Here is a 19,626-nt window from a genome sequence, read left to right as displayed (position 1 = left end):
CAGCTTATTGATTGGGATTGAGAAAACCTTTCCTAGGTCGTTTGGCTGGCCAAGTCCACTTTAGTGCATCCACAGACCCAAGCACATGTTGCAAAGCTTGACCAGAAGAATCACCCAACTTGTTCTGCTTTCCATTCTCTGATGAGGAAATCCCCTGCTTGCCTAGATGAGCTGGCTGCCATGTCCCTTGTGTGTATCTGAGCATGGTATCCACCAACACTTGCGCTACAACATCTGACCACACATTGTGTGATTTTTGTCTGTGGCCAGGCTCTGAGTATAGTGATCTTGTTGGGGAGTCCCCCCAAAAACCTTGCCTGGGGTGATCTCAGACTTGACTCTTGTGTGCGCCAGTCAGTCAGTGCAGCATCAGGTTTGGCCTGTCATCTACATTAAACAACACATGTACTGCTGGCTGCAACTTGGTCAGTTCTGCCTCAACCACATATCTCACAAGAACCTGTGGATGTCGAGGCCCAGCTCAGCCAGCCCATCACAGAGCCGGTGGTCACACATACCAGTGGGTGCCTTGGCCTACTCAGAGTGACCCATAATAATCTCTACCAGTCCCCTACCACCCAGCCTGGGTTTTTGTGTGTGCTGGTATGTGCTGCAGCCTAGCCCAGTCCAGCCCACATCCCATCTGACTCTTGTGCACACCCACGAGTGCTGTGGCTTTGGACAGCCTGAGCCACCCCCAGACTCAACCCTCAAGTATTTGGCAGGTGTTGCCACCCTGTTCAGCCTGGCCAGCACCTAAACCCAGTTTTCGTGCTCACCAGCAGTAAGTACAGCATATAAGGGCAGTGCTCATAGTTTCCCTACCTGACACTCTCCCAGCCCTGGATCTCTAAGAAGTGTGTGTGTGTGTGTGTGTGTGTGTGTGTGTGTGTGATATAAAATACACATATTATATATAAATGAATATATATATATATATATAAATGAATATATATATATATATATATACTTATTTTCATTGGAAAGGCAAGTCTACAGAGAGAAGGAAGACAGAAAAATCTTCCATCCACTGGTTCACTTCCCAAATGACAACAATGGCTTGGAGCTAAGCCAATTTGTAGCTAGGAGTCAGGAGCTTCTTCTGGGTCTCCCATGCAGATGCAGGGTTCCAAGGCTATGGGTCATTTTTCTGTGCCTCCTGAGACTGCAAGCAGGGAGCTGTATGGGAAGTGGAAGCAACTTGGACATGAACCGATACCCTGTACTTGGAATGGGAGGTCCACTCCCAGCTCCAGATCTTGTGTGTGTCATTGGGTGCTGCCACCCAGACTTACATGACCAATCACCATTCCTGGCACTCACCAGTAAGTACTGCAGCCTAGCCTACCCATTCTGGCTCTCACTGATGGGTACTACAGCCTAACCCAGCCTGGCCTGTACCCCCCAGACCCAGCCCACACAAATGCTGAGGAGAGCTGTAACCATGCCATCTTGCCAACCCCCCAGGCCAGGCTCTTGTGTTCCACATTGGGAGCTACAGCCCACTAAAGGAGTTTCCCAAGTTCCCCTACCAGGCCTACTCCAAGCCCTAGATCTCAACAAGCCTGTTGGTGCCATGGCCTTGCTTGGAATGGTCTGCCCTCAGTGCTAGTCCTTGCATGTCAACATTGGCAGGTGCTTCAGCCTGGCCCCACCAGGCCTCCTCCCAGCCCCAGCTCCCACAAATGTCAGGTGGGTTTTGTGGTCCAACCTGACTTGGCTCATTACCACCTCCAACTCTCCACACAAACCAGCAGGTGCTGCAGTCCCACAGAGGTGAGCCCACAAGTCCCCAATAGAATCTGTCCCCAGATCCAGTTCTCTCATGGTTCTTTATTCTGGTGGGTGCTGTGGCCAGCCTGATGTGGCCCACTGCCTGCTCCAACACTCGTGGGTAGTTACTGTAGCCTAGTCGGGCCAGGGATGTTCCCGAGCCCTGGTTTTTGCTTGTACCAGCAATATATGCAGGCAGTGGCATTTAGCCCATCACAGGTCTGCCTTGTGGGCAACTGCCTTGGCCTGCCCAGAAATGCCCTCTGGTTTCCCCCTCTAAACTACTCCATTTCAGCTTCCTTGCCTGCCTGCAATCACAGTGGACTGGTCTGAGGAAGATTCCCCCAAATTATTCATCCCCTATCAAACATGTCCTCATATGCTCCCACTCTTTATGCTCCCAGATCCCCTTCTCTGGGGGAATACACAGCCCCCTCACCTCAGGGCCAGGGTGGCATGTCCCAACCTGGCATTCCCTGAACTCCCCCTCATCTTAAACAAACAAACAGAATCCAAGAATTTCTGCTGGCATACTGATATAGCTAACATGAATGTAGTATTAACCAGGCCCAGATTACCTGACTTTCCAATAAAATAAATAAATAAATCCTTTTTGAGAAAGAAAAAAAGAAGAAAAAGAGGAAGGAAGAAAGGAAGGAAGGAAAGAAGGAAGGAAAAAAAACACAAAAATCATATATTCTATAGGCTCTAGTTCTCTGGATAATTAACACAGGGGCCTTTTTGCAGTAAGCACTTTGCATGTGCCAAGTCAGAAAAGCCCATAATGCCCAGACTATTGAATGATAATTTATGATGCCCAGGGACGCTGGAGGAGTCTATGAAGTGGTTAGGGAGAAGGTTTATAGAATATAGAAAAAGTATAACAGGTGCAGCAGCCACCAGCTGACAAATGATTCACAAGTGTAAAAACCACCTTCTTGAGAAATGTTGACATGACAAAGACTGATTGAGGAAACAGCCCACAAAGTGGAGCCATAAAATGGTATCAAGTGAATAACCAAACCAGTTTCACAACGAAGATAAAGTATTTTATGGTTGGCAATAAACGTGGGCAAGTTTTATCTTCATCACTGGCATTCACTCTATGTATTATCTTTAGCATATCATGTCCCATTTTTGAAATAAAGAAACATCAAGCTTAGAATGAGTACTGGAGGCAGGATTATGATGCAGCAGTTTAAGCTGCTTTTTGGGACACACACGTCTCCTGTCAGGATTCCTGGGTTCAACTTGCTAATACAACTAGAAGGCCCAAGGACTTGGGTTTCTGCCACCCATGCTGGGAGATTCAGATGGAATTACTGGCTCCTGATTTTGGCCTGCCCTGGTCCTGTCACAGGCATTAAGAAAGTAAGCCAGTGGATGAAAGAATTTCTCTCTCTCTCATCCTCTTTTTCACCCTGCCTTTCAAATAAACAAATAGTTACTGTTAAAAAAAAAAAAAAGCAACTATTGCTAATGGAATGGGACTGTACTAGTTTGCAAAGATTGTTATGACAAAGTCTTACAAACTGAACAGCTCAATGACCGAGATGCATTGCTTCACAATTCTAACAGGCATAAATTCAAAACCAGGCACCGGCACGATAACTTAGTAGGTTAAACCTCTGCCTTCAGTGCTGCCATCCCATAATGAGTACCAGTTTGAGTCCCGGATGCTCTATTGCTCCTCCGACTCCCTGCTTATGGCCTGGGAGAGCAGCAGAAGAGCACCTGAGACCTTGGGCCCACATACCCGCATGGAGACCTGGAGAAGCTCCAGATTCCTAGCTTCCGACTGGCCCAGCTCCAGCAGTTGCAGCCATTTGAGGAATGAACCAGCAGATGGAAGATCTCTCTTTCTCTGTTTCTCCTCTCTCCTCTGTCTCTCTGTAAATCTACATTTTAAATTTAAAAAATAAATAAGTAGATCTTCAGAAAAAAAGAAATTAAAAATCAAGTTATTGGCAGAATGATGCTTTCTCTGAGGATGCTACAGAAAGACCTATTCCATTCCTCTTCCCATCCTCTGGCGGTTCACTGTCAGTCTTCAGCATTACCTGACTTTTACATGCATCCCTCCAAGCACTGCCTTGATATTCTTTGATATTTCTGTGTGTGCTCCTGCACGTGCAGTCTTCCCCTTTTTACAAGGACACTAGTTACAATGTACCTATCCCAGTATGGTTTCATCTTCACTGATGTTTCTAAGCAATATCACATTCTGAGATCCTGGAGATATAACTTCAACATATGAATTTGTGAACAAGGACACAATTTGACCCATAAAAATTATAATACCAGTAAGTCAAATTGTGAAATCTTTAAAAAAAAAAAAAAACAACTCAAAACACTTTATCCAACTACTTTTGTAGTCTGGTTTAAGCACCCCTTTTTGTGAGCCTGTTTCTTGCTAGGTAATATTATTTCCATGACTTGCCACTAGAGGGTAGAATTGCCACTGTTGTCTTTTATGCTATTAATTCATTCTGCTCTATGTACAGTCCTTCATTCATAACTCAGACACATCAGAGAAACAATAACTTTAAGAAATATTTCTTAACGAGAAGTTAAGAATGTATCACATGCTGGGTAGGCTGTTGTGTTCTGGCCATTCCTGTAGATCTCTACCTAGAATCAAGTCATTAGGGATGTTAAAACAGAAGGTGGCATCTCTTCCTGTGAGTGGGCCTTGGAGATAAGAACGAAATGTTTGGGCTTAAGAATAAGGCAGCTCCTCTGAGCAAGGAACATAGGCCATTTGTTCTGCAATAGTGTAGCCTTTAACGCAGAAAGAACCCTCACTTATGACTTCATGAGGTCTACAGCTCACCCTGAGCCTGGCCTCTGACTGCACAGGTTCTTAACTGGTCTACTCACCTGCAGTCAACTTCTTAGTACTGTTTGCTCTACATAATATCTCGTTCTAACTTTTTTCTCTCCTTTCTGCTTTTACAGCTTGCCATACAGGGCTACAGATTAAGGAAGAACCCTGATGGAGCCAGCATGGTAGCACAGCAGATGTCCCCAGGCACATTTCTGCTTCCATTTTGAGATTTCTCTGGTCGGGTGGGACACAAAGATTAGTTACTCTTCACTGGGGTATTGAAGATTTCACTGCACACCCCTCCTAAAACTGCTATAGAGTTAGACTACCCAAAAAACAGCCAGGTTCAGCAAAATCATGCTTCAACGCTATAAACTGCTAAATACTAAAACTAAAATAGACATGAGACAGCTGAATAGTAATCTATAGCCATTGTAAGGTGTATAGAACCCGGTTGTATATAAACTAATAATTGAAATGTCAATGTAGACGTCACAGGATGTTGTTCAGAACTTACATTCTTTTTTTTTTTTTTTTTCTCTTTTAACATATTGGTTACTCAATACCATGTCAACTAATTCCATAATGTTACAAATTGTTATGGATGTAATGTCGGGGCTTTTAATTGATCAGGATCATACTCTGCTGGCTCTACCTTCAGACCAGAAATGGTCTCCACAAGAAATCGTTGAACTTATCTGGACAATAAGATGCTGGACTTTTTGCTTGGTAGATGCTTGCAATGAAAGAATCGCAACTGAATTTGGACTGTGGTTATGCAACAAGGTGGAGGAATCCACCATGGGGGGAGTTGGGGAGGGGTGGGGGGAACCCCAGTGCCTATAAAACTGTGTCACACAACCTCTTAACAGGAGGTCATTGTGTGGAGCGGGGAGGGGGGGGGAGAGGCACTCCAGAGTGGAGCAGGTGATAAGGAGGAAGCTTGGATCCCAACCATGAAGACTCCCAGACCTTCATCACAAACTATTAATACGAGCAACAAGGACTATATCCCAACTGCCAAGGAGGCCACAGGGAATTGGATGCCCTCGGAGGCTGAGAACTCTGAGGTCACCCACCCCCAACCGGAGCTTCCACACGGGTTGGAAGAAGTCCAAACACTACCGTGCAGAAACCAACGTCATCGGAAAGACAACCAGAAGCCCTGAGCGGTCCGCAGAAACAGAAGAACAATAAACATACCCCGGGACCAGGGAGGAGAGCTTTCTCTGGTCCTAGCCTGGCTCCACCTCTGGACCCCCGCCCTCCCTCGCAATGACCAAGGGGATCGCTCCGAAAACCCCTCATAGCAAACAAACAATCATACAAACTAAAAAAAAAACTAAAATAAATAGACAAACAACAAAAAGTAGAGCTTGAAATCTGACAGGAAAGAGCTGGCGTGGATCTGCTCATGCCTCGCTGGGTGGGACACAAAGATTAGTCACTCCTCACCATGGTGTTGAGGATTTTCCTGCACACCCCCCCCCCAAAAAAAAATGTTCTGCACCTTAATTGTCGACAAATGTCTTGTTAGAGTTACGAGCCAGTCTAGATTATCCTAAAATCTGCCAAGATCAGCAAATCATACTTCAACACAACAAATGGCTAAATACTAAAATGAAATAGACACGAGACAGCTGAATGGTACCTTATAGCCATTTTAAGGTATATAGCAGCCGGTCCTGTATATAGACTAAAATTGAAATGTCAATGAGCTAATCATAGGATGTGGTTAGGACTTGCTTTTTTTTTTAACATACTGGTTACTCAAAACCATGTCAATCCCATAATGTTGCAAATTGCTGTTGATGTTATATTGGGACTCTTAATTGACTGTGATGATTTTCTACCAGCTCTAACTTCGGACCAGAAATGGTCTCCCCAAGAAACTGTTCAACCCATCTGGACAATAAGTAGCTGGACTCTATGCTTGGTATGTGTTTGCAAGGAAAGAATCTTGATTGAATTTGAACTGTAATACTGCGTCAAGGTGGAGGAATCCACCAGGGGGGAAGGGCGTGGGGAGGGGTGGGGGGATTCCCAGAGCCTATGAAACTGTCACATAATGCAAAATAATTATATATATATATATATATATATATATATATATATATATATATAACTGTGTCGCATAATGCAATGTAATCAATAAAAAAAAAGATTTCTTTGGTCATATAATTCCTCCCACAATTCATACACCTATTCCACAGAGACAAGGGTTACTTCAAAAAGTCCATGGAAAAGTAAATTTAGAAATTTGTATTGCAGAATATTTTTTAAATCTATGCATAATGTTTTCATAATATACACTTTCAGTGGGCTTTCTGTAGAATTCTCATATATGCATATACACGGCCTCTCCTTAAGACATTACAGGTGAAAGAAACAAAACTGGGTCCAATCTCAGAAGCGTTGCTGAATTACCCTTCAGAATGACCTGGAATTCAATAGGATATCATCTTAATAGCTATAAAAGTCAGGTAGTCTTATCAGGAAGCAAACATGGAAAAATGCAGGATTCTGAGTGCTTTATACTTAGGAGGAAATATATGTAAATCTCCTGAGAGCTAAAGAATAATGAAATCCCATCAAATGATATGACAACCCAGGTAGGAATTGCAGACTCTCGTGAGCAGGTAGAAAAGTCAGGTGATTATAAGCAAGACTGCAACTCGGGAAGGTAAACTCCCTGGGCAGAGAAGGCGGGGACCCAACCTGTGTGGCGGGTTTAAGTGACTACAGTAAGACTCATGTGCATCCTTAGGGGCCACTGTCCAGCATCTTGTCCCATCCCATTGCTCTGTATCTGACAGCTCATCAGCCAGCTAGGCATTCCTTACCATTGCTTAACAAAAGCAAGTTGCTTGCTTAATAATAAGTCTATTTTGACATATAAAGACTTACAACTAAGTATAGAAATGCCTAACAGGATCAAAATCATCACATTAATATTTTGTGCTTTGCATTTAGATATTTAAAGTACTTCTCTTTTTTTAAGATTTATTTGTTTTTATTGGAAAGTCAGCTCTATAGAAAGAAGGAGAAACAGAAAAATATTCCATCTGATGGTTGACTCCCTAAACAGCTGCAACGGCCAGAGCTAAGCCAATCCTAAGCCAGGAGCCAGGAGCTTCTTGCAGGTCTCCCACATGGGTGCAGGGTCCCAAGGCTTTGGGCCATCCTCGACTGCTTTTCCAGGCCACAGGCAGGGAGCTGGATGGGAAGTGAGGCCCCTGGAATATGAACCAGTACAAGCAAGGGGAAGACTTTAGCCACTAGGCTGTTGTGCTGGATTCGGCTTTCAGGTATTTATGCTTCTTAAAATTAGTTTGCCTCTTGTAAGTTCAATTTGTAAATGTGTAATGAAGCAGCAAATTTAGGCTGCTGATTTTATGAAATCTCGCTAAATTTCCTGGAATATTTTAAAACACTTGAACTCTTGCCACATCTATCCACAAGTTTAGTTGATGAGATTTGCCAGAATATCTTAAAAGCTTAGGAGTTAAGTAAACTTGGGTGTCATTTAATTGAAGTATTTCTGAATAATATCAAAAACATTTCATTCATGGGGCCTGGCGTGATAGCATAGCAGTTAAAGTCCTTGCCCTGAGTGCACCCAGTCTAATCCCTGCAGCTCCACTTCCCATCCATCTCCCTGTTTGTGGCCTGGGAAAGCAGTCGAGGATGGCCCAAGGCCTTGGGACCCTGCACCAGCATGGGAGATCCGGAAGAGGCTCTTGGCTTCGGATTGGCTTAGCTCCAGCCGTTGCGGCCGCTTGGGGAGTGAACCATTGGATGGAAGATCTTCCTCTCTGTCTCTCCTCTCTGTAATCTGCCTTTCCAATAAAAATAAAATAAATATTTTAAAAACAAAACAAAACAAAAAAACATTTCATTCACAAGTATAATTTAAAATGTCAAAGAGAAATATAATTGTCTAAGTTTTAAACTGTGCCCCCAATTAAAGTATCCTTCAAATTATTGAAATGTATTGAACTTAAAATTACAATAATATTTATTAATTAAACCTGAGTATTTTGCTGTAATCTTTTCTTTGATTGCATTTTTAAATTTTTGCTGGTTAAGTATGGAAATACATTTTTGCCTCCACTACATGTTTCTCAAAAGCATCCTCCCAAGATCATAGCAAAAGTCTCCCTTCATTACCATTTGTTCAGAAGAGATTCTTTGCATTTGTTCACACCTATCTTCTGGCTTCCCAATTATCTCCATTTGAAATTCACATTAGACAGAATAACGAATTTGTACATCTATTCATCATGTATTTCAAATTTTTCTTCGTACTCTTACCCATCCTTCCCTTGTATGCACTGAGAATGTCTTGCTTCTCTTTTATTCTCATTGTTTCCCACAGCACCAGTGATTTCTATTTTCCCTTATTAAAGCAAGCTCAAGATACAATTAGTATGGCTTTGATGGATGAGGCTCTCAGGTGATGAAACAATGAGAAGGAGTATATCATTATATGGCCAGGATCCAGCCTCCCTTTCAAAAGAGATTCTGGTGAAATATCCACAGTCACAGCTGATGTTGCTTAATAATTAGTTTCACCCCTCACTTTCACACGTATGCAGCCACAGGGTTTTGTTGACTTCATAAAAGGTTCCTCTTTCAATCCTACACAGCCAACTGCACTGGAAACCAAGCCCTGGCTTCTTTCATGTATTTCTTCTTTGTAAATATGGCAAATGTGGCATGAAGAAGGTTTGGAAAGAGCTGCTGAGTAGAGCTCTCAGGCTTTTTGAGGATTTGAGACAAAATTAAAATATGAAGAAAGAGAGAAGTCTCATTCTCCCCTTGTTTGACAAGAGCTCCTGGAAACACACAGTCATGGTAGACATTGTTGGGGAGGGATGGGCAGGCGCACCTCTGGGAAGGGGCTGCTCTGGAAAGAGGCACTCACCAACTCATCACTCCTTGTCCTGCCCTAGCTCTGATTTCTCCCCGTCACTTATTGCCTGCATTTCGAGGATTTTCTTAATTTCCCACTTTTCCAAACTTTACTAAAGAGCAAGCAGTGGTGAGGGATCTCTAGAACATGAATCAGTGTTCTGGGATTCTTCTGAAGGTTAATATTAGTTAATTCAAGTTGATCAATGGTTCTAAACTTTTGGTTGCAGTGTTATCAATTTTTTGGACATTACCAGGTAGTATGACCTTGTGTTTTTTTGCATCCCATACTCAAGATTAACTGTTACATCACTAAACCAGTCTGTCTATTGCTTCTTGCTGATCTTGAATCTTAAAAGGATAGTTAACATCTAGGAATTCATGATGGGGGAAGGGTTTGGGGTGAAGGGGGGGGAAATCCCAGTACCTATGAAATTGTGTCATGTAATGCAATGTTATTAATGAATAAATGAATATTAAAAAAAAAGGATAGTTAACATCTCCAAATAATTTTCCAAGAATCTGAGGCAGTCACAGCTGTGACTATCAAACTACCTATCGTCGATCATGTAGTGTCTCACTTTAGGTTCTTGAAGTCAAATGATTAATCATATTTCTACATCCTGCTCCATCTTTGCTGCGGGAGCCGCGGGGCTGTGATAGTTAAGAGTTATGAGCATTGGAATATGGTCCCTCCTTTCAGACAGGTCCTCTGTGCCTCAGGCAGAAGAGGAGAGGCTCTGCAATGATTAATTTTTTTAACTTTGTCATTGTCTGTCTCTCCCTGGAGTATGTCAGATGAGAACAGCAACTCATAAGCCATTGCATTCTTAGTTTATCTCACATTGTTTGGCACCCTGGCAATGGCTTAATAAACACGTACTGAAAGAATGATTCCATTGGTACCCACAGACTGATAAGCACAGGCTAAAATTAATTTTCCTCATCCCATGATCTAGAGTTGGCAACCTTTTATAGTTTTGTTATATTTGTCATGGCTTCAAAAGATGTACTGAACTGTGATTCATTATAAATCAAAACCTTTACAAAGCATACTTACTGACCTAGAAGTAGTAAAATGTTAAAACAATACCATACTATCCCATTGTTGCCCAGACTTGCAGCTTTCCAAATTTTTCATGTCATTTCACAAAGATGTTGGTAATGAAATACGAATTTAATAACATCACTGACAAAGTAGAATAATGGTGTTCAAATTCACTGCTTATTTCAGGGACTCAAGGCTCATGGCCCCAGACTGAACTTTCTCCAAGAGCTCACTGGGTTGCATCTGACTGCTGGACTCTGTGCAGACACTGGAGAGGCGGATGCTGCTGCTCTCTGACTGGAACAACAAGTGTATTTATCAGTTTTCAAAATCCCAACTTAATTTGGCTAATTATTCTACGAGTTCCCCTCAATACAACTCAGGCCACTGCAACTGTAATTGACATGTCCTCTCCCTCTTGAAACTCAAACTTTCCAGAGTCATCAAATCCTGCAGAATTAGCAAGGAACCCGAGATCCAAGACACACCTAGAACACAATGCCATGATCCCTAAAGAACTGTGGCATGTAGACCTTTCACATGGTACATATGCACTTAAGGGTCATGCGTTAAGCCTGTGCTCATCCTCATCTGTACTTTTCAAACCTTCTTTTCAAACCTTGCATAACAAAATCACTGTTCCAGTGCTTGGACCTGAAGAATTCACTCTCCACGGTTAAGGGAGAAGCTTCTGTACTTTTGAGGGCTGTTGTGCCAAGGAGTTTTCAAGATCGAACTGCTAACTCTAAAGATCTAGCGGCCCATGCACCTGCCTCCTCTCCTCCACATCTGGGCCATCCATCAAGGATTCCCACAGTCCTAATTCGCTTTTCTATGGCATCAAGATGGGCCTTTAATATTGGGCTAAAGTAGCTACCCTAAGGCTTCAAATTCTAGAACCTTTGAAGCACGGCATCTGAAAAAGATCCCATGTTTCCTTCAATTCTTTAAACAAATAAGCAAACAAAATTGGGCCTGGCATGATAGCCTAGTGGCTTAATCTTTGCCTTGCGTGTGCTGGGATCTAATATGGGTGCCAGTTCATTTCCCGGCTGCTCCACTTCCCATCCATCTCCCTGCTTGTGGCCTGGGAAAGCAGTGGAAGACAGCCCAAGGCCTTGGGACCCTTCATATGTATGCGAGACTTGGAAGAAGCTCCTGACTTTGGATTAGCTCAGCTCTGGCTGTTGCAGCCACTTGAGGAGTGAATCAGTGGACAGATAATCCTTCTCTCTGTCTCTCCTCTCTGTAAATGTGATCTGCCTTTCCAATAAAAGCAAATATTTTTTTTTTAAAAAAAAGTCTATTTTACTTGAGAGTCAGAGTTACAAAGCGAGGGAGAGATGAGAAACAGAGAGGGATTTTCCATCTGTTAGTTCACTCCTCCAGTGACCACAAAAGACCAGAGCTGAACTGGTCCAAAGCCAAGAGCCAGGAACTTCTTCTGGGTCTCCCATGTGGGTGCAGAGTCCCAAGTTCTTGGGCCACACTCTGCCATTTTCCCAGGCCATTAACAGGAAGTTGGACCAAAAGTGGAGCATCTGGGACATGAACTGGCACCCATATAGGATGCTGGTGCCACAGGCTGAGGATGAGCATGCTACACCATCATGCTGACCCCCAACTCAATTCTCATGCTTTACAAAAAAAAACAAGATGAATAACAGAGACCCAGAGACTGGACAAGGTAAAGGGAGAGTTAGAGTTCTTGGCTCTCCAGTGGTGCAACCTAGTCCATAGACAAGGCCAGAATTCTAACTTTTCAACCAGGTATTCCACAAAAAGGGTTTTGCTTACGCAAATCCTCCACCTGCTTTTAAAGTTGGATGGCATTGTAGCCATGTTGTGCTAATGAAGGACCTCTTTGCTCAGTAACTGTTTCTGGTGGCTTATTAGAATGTGTCCTGGGGATGGGCCTTTTTATCTTCTCTGAAAGATCACAAACTTTAGGAGCACTTTTAGACTACTTTTTTTTCCCCAAGGTGTTCTCCAGGCACTCTGGAGATAGACATCTCACCAAAAGAAATCTCTATCAGACCACTTCTTCTGCATGAGATGAGGTGGAATGTAGTTTTAAAAAAAAAGATTTGAGGTTCCTGCACCAAGGTGCATGTATTTATTTATTTCTCATTGCAGCAATAAGACACACACGTCTAATCCCATGCCCAACAACTTACAAATGATATCAATCCCAACAACTTTGAGTATCTATACAAGGTAAATTAAACCATTATTTATCTTAGTATTGGCCTCAGAATCTGGATGACATGAGAAAAGTCACCCTAGCCCCTAAAACCATGTTGTACATGATGTGCAAAATGAATTCATCACCCAAAGTATTTTCAAAGCTAAAACTAAACATTGAAATTCAAATCCTTTTAACAGAGTTAGAAATACAAACAGTACACTGAGAGCCATCCTCAGTGGTTGTTCTCCAACCAGAAGGCCAAGAAACAAAACCAGGAACCAAGACCATGCAAAAAAGAGGTTTATCTAGAAAGAGTGGGTAGCCACCCCAATCACATCTCTTCTTCAGATTCTTGTTCTCGTTCAGCATTTTTCAGGAGTCCAACTTCTGAGGGGCAAAGCTTCTTAAGTCTTGATTTCACAAACCTAAGGAGAATAAGAAAGCATCACTAAGTAGATGATGCTGAAAAAAGAAACCCAGGGCAACATGCATTCCAAATGCGACCAACTCTGTATTATTTATACAAATCAGAAAAGCAGCCCCAAAATTGAAAAACACTTTCATTTGGCTTTAGAAATAGCTAAAACTATTTTTGTTACATCAACAGACATAATGTTGCTTTCTGCTATGACATGATTGTTTAATGAAACATCAGGTGCCATTTTATCATTTCTAAAACAAATGAGAGGATTTCTGAGATGTTACAAAATCAAAGAAAACCAAAATCAGTCGAATCTCTCCTTGAAAGCCACCAGCCAGGCCTAGCAAAAAGATGCTCTCCTCTATTAAGGAAGTGCAGGAAGCCATGGCTGCCTTGGGTTTGACAGCTCAAGTCCAGCCTCATGTCAAGTCTGGACTCAACTTCAGCCCCTCCTTGCCCAACTTTGTGCTTTTGTGTAAGGCATGGACAGCTCAACTGGGCAGGATGGCCCAGCATGGATCCATGTGGAGTAGCTAAATAGCAGTGCCACACAAATTTGTTAAAGCAGTGACTTTTGGAGCAGAGAGTTATCTCTATGAAAATCACCTATTAATAGAGGCTACTTCTTCAACTCAACATTAACTCCTCCAAAAACAACTGGACCTACCAATAACATCTATTCACTCAAGAGCCTGTGGAAACTCCTCAAGATCATATGCCTTGATTATTAACTATGGATGGTGCTCCCCAGTAACTCAACTCTAAAGGATGGACCATGTGTCGTTGTTTTACATCTGCACATGATTTTCACATTGCAGAAGTTCAACGCATACAAGATGAAATGGAAGGGAGTAACCGATTAGTTTTATTCTCAGTACCTACTGTGGAAAATAAAACAAAGACATGGCTTCTTATTCCAAATTAATGGTTAAGGTACACCCTAGTGATTGCTTCTGCACCCCTTTCTTCCACTCTGAGCTGTGTCTGCATTTGCTGCAAGCCACCAAGCTAAGACAGAGCCTTAACAAGGCTCTGTCTGCTGCAAGTAACTTTAGATATGGGCACGTGAGGCCAACTGAGAGTTGGAGTATTTGAGAAAGTACAGATAGTTGCTATTGACTGGGATGAGATAAATACCAGGAAGTATGGTCAGGGTGAATGCTCTTTTGCTCTCAAATGTTTTCTTCAATTAATGTGAGAAACCACAGAGCTGAATAATGGGTATATTTCCAGGAGCTCACATGCCTGACATTGGGCATCTTGATTTTGTCTTTCAAAATGACTCACAAGAATTGTTGTTTTGGGCCCAGCACAATGACCCAAAAAGCTAATCCTTTCCCTGCAAGCTCCAGGATCCCATACGGTGCCAGTTCTAATCCCAGCTGCTCCACCTCTCATCCAACTCCCTGCTTGTGCCTGAGAAAGCAGTAGAAGACAGCCCAGAGCCTTGAGACCCTGCACCCGTGTGGGAGACCCAGAAGAAGCTCCTGGTTCCTGGGTTCAAATTGGCTCAACTCTGGCTTTTGTGGACACTTGGGGAGTGAACCAGCAGACAGAAGATCTTTCTCTCTGTCTCTCCTTTCTGTAGATCTGATTTTCCAGTAAAAATAAATAAACCTTTTTTAAAAACCCACACACACATTAAAACAATACATTTATAAAAAAAATTATTGCTTAGAAAATCCACCTGTAAACAGGTGACACTCGCCTACCACCAGATGGGATTAGAAACAGTCTAGTTGTGTTTCAATGTGAAATACAATAAATACCCTAAGATTTTCAAAACAGTCTCTCCTATGAGCCATTACAGCCAAGCCTAAAGGCGTGGCACTGGACAAAGCCATCTTCTCCTTATTGTGGAAATCTGAGCAGTACAGCATCATTTTTTCAGCAGTGGTGGGAGCAATAGGACCATAATCCAGCTGTATTTCTCTGGTGATCACTGTGTTATGTCAAACAAGTTTTGAGATAATGTTATGATAATTCAACCCATGGAGATGAGTTACAAACCACTCCACAGTCAACTCCTGAGAGACAGACTGTCACAGCTGCTTAGCCTGAAATGTAGGACTGAATTACTTTGCCACATGACCTCCCTGAAGGGCAGTACTGAATCTCCATAATGTTTAAACTGTTGCTTAAATTCTATCAAAATACATCAGAATTTTGATACTCTTGATTTTATCTTTCAAAAAGCAACATGAGGAGTGTGCAACATGACTTCCATGCAAACCTACATTGAAGGAGCTCTGAAACACAGATCTATTAAAAGAGCCAACAAGTGTTTATTGAGCAGCTATTACATGTTAGGCAGTGTGCCAAGAAGTATGAGGAGAATGCAAGGGGTCTTTCTCTCAAGAAGATACACACAAACTAGCCAGTAACACATGAGGCAACCGTCAACACCCCAAGGTGTATCACAACTGATAACATGCTCATTGGAGACAAACAAGGGCAAGAAGAACTACAAGACTTTTCATGGGAAATATGCATTTCATGTGACTATACTGGGTAAGAGTTGTGCCTATTTAGAAAAAATGACTTATGAAGGTGAAAATGAGAGGGTAAGACATAAAAACGGAGTCCCAGTCTCTACAAAACTGGAAGTGAGAAAGAGGTTTGTCAAGGATCTGAAGAATTTTGAAACAGGAAGAGACTATAGTCTTCTTTTGGTTCTGGAAGGGAGCTGACATGAGGTACTGGGTTTCCTTGAATGTTGGTACTCTTCTTGGAGGCAGTCGAGCCCCTAAGGAGTTGAGACCCAGATGTTAGCCTAGAACAACAGGGGAAGAAGTTAAGTTTTAATCAGTGGTGGAGCCTGCCAAAGCCCATGCACCTGCTTTGGGGACCAGGAGTGGAGGAGATGGAATAGGGACCAACACAAATCCGTCCAGTGGAAAGGGAGAGTTTCCTAGCTCTCAAAATCACTTGTATGTGTATAGAAGGAAGCAACTGCACATCAAAATGGGCTTATCCAAGGCCTAACAGACACCAGAGGCCTGGACAAGGAAATAGTTTGCTCTTTCAGCGCCCTGTCACTACTTCAGCACCAAGCTAGATGAGCTGAGTGGGGCTCCCATCTGGAGAGGAGAGGAAAGCTGGTTCCTGCAGGGCTCAAAGTCCTCTGGGCCTGCCAACAGCCACTGCTTGCTAGGGATCCTACTGGCTGTGTAGTGTTGAGTTCAGTGACTGCACTCCACATCTGACTATGGCTACTAAGCTGACTTCAAATGAACACAGCACTAGCCATCTTTCAACCACTCACTAGCTAGTGGCCACCATAAGAATATTATAGATACAGAACACTGTGAAAACTCCAATCAGCTCTGTATTCTAGGGGTTAGGTTCTGCAGCCTTTATGCCTGGCCAATGGGATCATGAAAGCCAAGTGTGGGTTGATGCCAACAACCTTAGAGAAAGCATGAGCATCCCCTTTCATTCCTGTTCAATTCAAGCTATAGCATGATTTTTAATTGTGGGGAGTTCTCTCTGGGCTCTAACAATGGTTTGGTTCTCTCCTTGTTTCCACTTGCTGCTCTATAATTGTCTCTCTAATTTAGTCTTGGCTATAGGACTAGAAATATTTCATGGAAATAGTCCATACCTAACTCATTTTTTAATATCAAAGAGGTAGAAGAAGGAGGGGGAGAACAAGAAGACAGTAACATTTATTAAATTGTTATTATGTCTTAAGTTTAAATGCATGATATTATTTAGTTACTACTATTACCCACATTTTACAAAAAACAAAATGTCAATTGACCAGTGCTTAAATGTAATAGGACAGATACAAGTTGATTAAGAAATCCCCATTTAAAAAGTAAACTATATGCACACTGATAAATGGATGACTCACTGCAAACCTGGGGGCAGACCATTGGGAAGAGGAAACTGCAGATGCAAGGATGCGGAGGCACACAGCAGTGTGCTGAGGGCAATGGGTGAGGCCACTCCCAGCAAAGACACTGCTGAGCTGGTTCAGGTTTGACCCAGCATGAATTCTTTACTCTGGGAATGTCCACATTTGCAGGAAAGTTTCTGCTATGCTACCCTGTCTTACAGGAGGAAGGGAATGAAATATTATTTTGAATTTTCGGCTTATCACTACTGAGCCCTCACAATCATATACTGAAAAATAGAACTTACGTGAACAAAAATCACTAACTTACCATGTGAGGAAAGCATAATTTGCTCCAATGATGATGAAGGATAGTGCATAATGCCAGCAAAAGCACATGGTTAGAAACACACTGTTTTCATGATCTGCCAGATCCCACGCCGGACCTCCACTAGGAGGATAAAGAACAAAACCTATCTGCAATTTAAAACAAACAAAATACATATTGAAATAACCAACCACTTTCCCAGAGAGAGAGTGCATTGTAAGATACTTTTTCTCAAAATAAAAAGTAACTTAGAAAACCTCTGTTATCGGGGCCAGGCAGTGTGGCCTAGCAGCTAAAGTCCTCGCCTTGAAACGCACCGGGATCCCATATAGGCGCTGGTTCTAATCCCGGCAGCTCCACTTCCCATCCAGCTCCCTGCTTGTGGCCTGGGAAAGCAGTCGAGGACGGCCCAATGCATTGGGACCCTGCATCCATGTGGGAGACCTGGAAAGAAGTTCCTGGTTCCCGGCTTCGGATCGGCGCGCACTGGCCGTTGCGGCTCACTTGGGGAGTGAATCATCGGATGGAAGATCTTCCTCTCTGTCTCTCCTCTCTGTATATCTGACTTTGTAATAAAAATTTTTTTAAAAAATCTTAAAAAAAAAAAGAAAAGCAAAGAATCAACACTTTTTCATTTCAAAATTTACTACAAAGCTATAGTTTAAAACAGTGTGGTGTTGGCCCAATGATCAATGAAACAGAATTGAGAGGCCAGAAAGAAACCCAATCATCCATGGTTTGGTCAGCCATTAATTGGGATACCTAGCTATTCACATGCAAAAGAATACATCTGGACCTTTCCCTCACATTAGGTAGAAAATAAACGAAAATGGATTGAAGATCTAAGTATGAGAGGAAGTTCATAAAACTTTTTTAAGAAACATGAGAAACTTTCATGACTTGGAATTTGGTGATGGTTTCTTAACAATGACAACAAAAATACAATTACTCAAGGAAAAAGCAAATTGAACTTCATTAAAATTAGAAACGTTTGTGCTTTAAAGAGCAGTATCAAAAAGTAAAAACTCATATATCTGACAAAGGGTTTGTATTTAGAATATATATATATATATATGTAAACTCCTGAAACTCAACAACATCAACAAAATTTATGGTCAAAACACTTTAAAAAATTTTCCAAAAAGAAACTATACAAATGGTTGATAGCACATGCAAAGATGGGCATCATTTTATAAGGAAAAACTCAATCAAAATCAAAATGAACTATTACATTGTGCCATGTGGATACCAATAATAATAACAAAGAAAACTGGCAAGCATTAGTGAGATTAGATAAATTGGAATCTCTAGTCATTGATACGGAAATAGAAATGATATAGCCACTGCAAAAAACACTTTGGCAAATCCCCAGGATGTTAAATATAGAATTACCATATCTTGCTTACAAATGTTTGCAATTCTAGGTATACACTTAATAGAACTGAAAATAAATATTCAAACAAAATGTGTATATAAGAATTCATATCAACACTATCCGTTATAGCCAAGAGATAAAAGCAAGCCAAACATCTATCAAATGTGGTATTTAAGAAAAATGTGGTATTGCATTTATACAAGGAAATGTTAATCAATTATAAAACAGAATAAAGTATTCATAATGCATGCAAAAAACATGGTTGAAACTTGAAAAGTTTAGTGAAAGAAGCCACACTCAAGAAGTCACATATTGCATGTTCTGTTTATATCAAATAGGTAAACCTTCAAAGAGACAGAGAGCAGACTCATGGTTGTTGGTTGGTGAGAAGACAGGGGAAAGGAGTGACTGCCTAATTTGTGCAGGGCTTTCTTTGGAGCTGATGAGAATGTGCTAGAACTTAAAAGAAGAGGAGAATGCCCAACACTGTGAATGCATTAAATGCTGCCAAATTTTAAAACGGTTAATTCTATGTCCTGTGAATTGTACTCCAATAAAAAATAGTGAAACATGATGGATGAACTAATGGATAGACAGACAGAAAAATCTCAGGCCTCTAGAGTTAAATGAAATACAAATACAAAATAGCACCATGGATAATTGGCCATATGTCTACCAGATATCGATTAATATGTAAGTTATAATGTTTAGTAGTCTCCCCACAATGGCTTTCTAGTAGGCATTAGGGACTCCAAAAATTCATGGAAAATACATACTGCAAGAAAAAAATGCAGGGATTTTAAGCAGATTTGTACTGTGGCTGGCTGGCATTGTGGTGCAGGGGATTAAGCTACATTTCAAAAGGCCAGTATCCTCTATGGGAGTGCTGATTTGGGTCCAGCTAATCTACTTCT

The 19,626-nt window shown here is 41.9% G+C and overlaps 1 protein-coding gene across 4 annotated transcripts in view; it reads right to left on the bottom strand.

The window, feature by feature from the left end:
- Window positions 1-12,648: 12,648 nt before the first annotated feature.
- Window positions 12,649-19,626, bottom strand: part of TMEM45A (transmembrane protein 45A) — an 85,688-nt gene continuing 78,710 nt past the window's right edge. For 2 of the 4 annotated variants that reach the window (XM_058661803.1, XM_058661804.1), the window contains exons 5-6: window positions 17,341-17,486; window positions 15,423-15,944 (exon numbers count right to left, since the gene is read on the bottom strand). In XM_058661803.1, coding sequence (XP_058517786.1) covers window positions 15,794-15,944; window positions 17,341-17,486 — 297 coding nt within the window. In that variant the 3' untranslated portion in view covers window positions 15,423-15,793. Of the gene's footprint in view, window positions 13,176-15,422; window positions 15,945-17,340; window positions 17,487-19,626 lie in introns of those variants that run through there. The other 2 variants (XM_004593227.3, XM_058661802.1) reach the window with 2 other exon arrangements.

Source organism: Ochotona princeps, chromosome 3, assembly GCF_030435755.1.
Source record: "Ochotona princeps isolate mOchPri1 chromosome 3, mOchPri1.hap1, whole genome shotgun sequence".
Lineage (NCBI taxonomy): Eukaryota > Metazoa > Chordata > Mammalia > Lagomorpha > Ochotonidae > Ochotona > Ochotona princeps.
The sequence above is the reverse complement of the archived record's forward strand: the minus strand, read 5'-3'. Positions and strand labels throughout refer to the sequence as shown.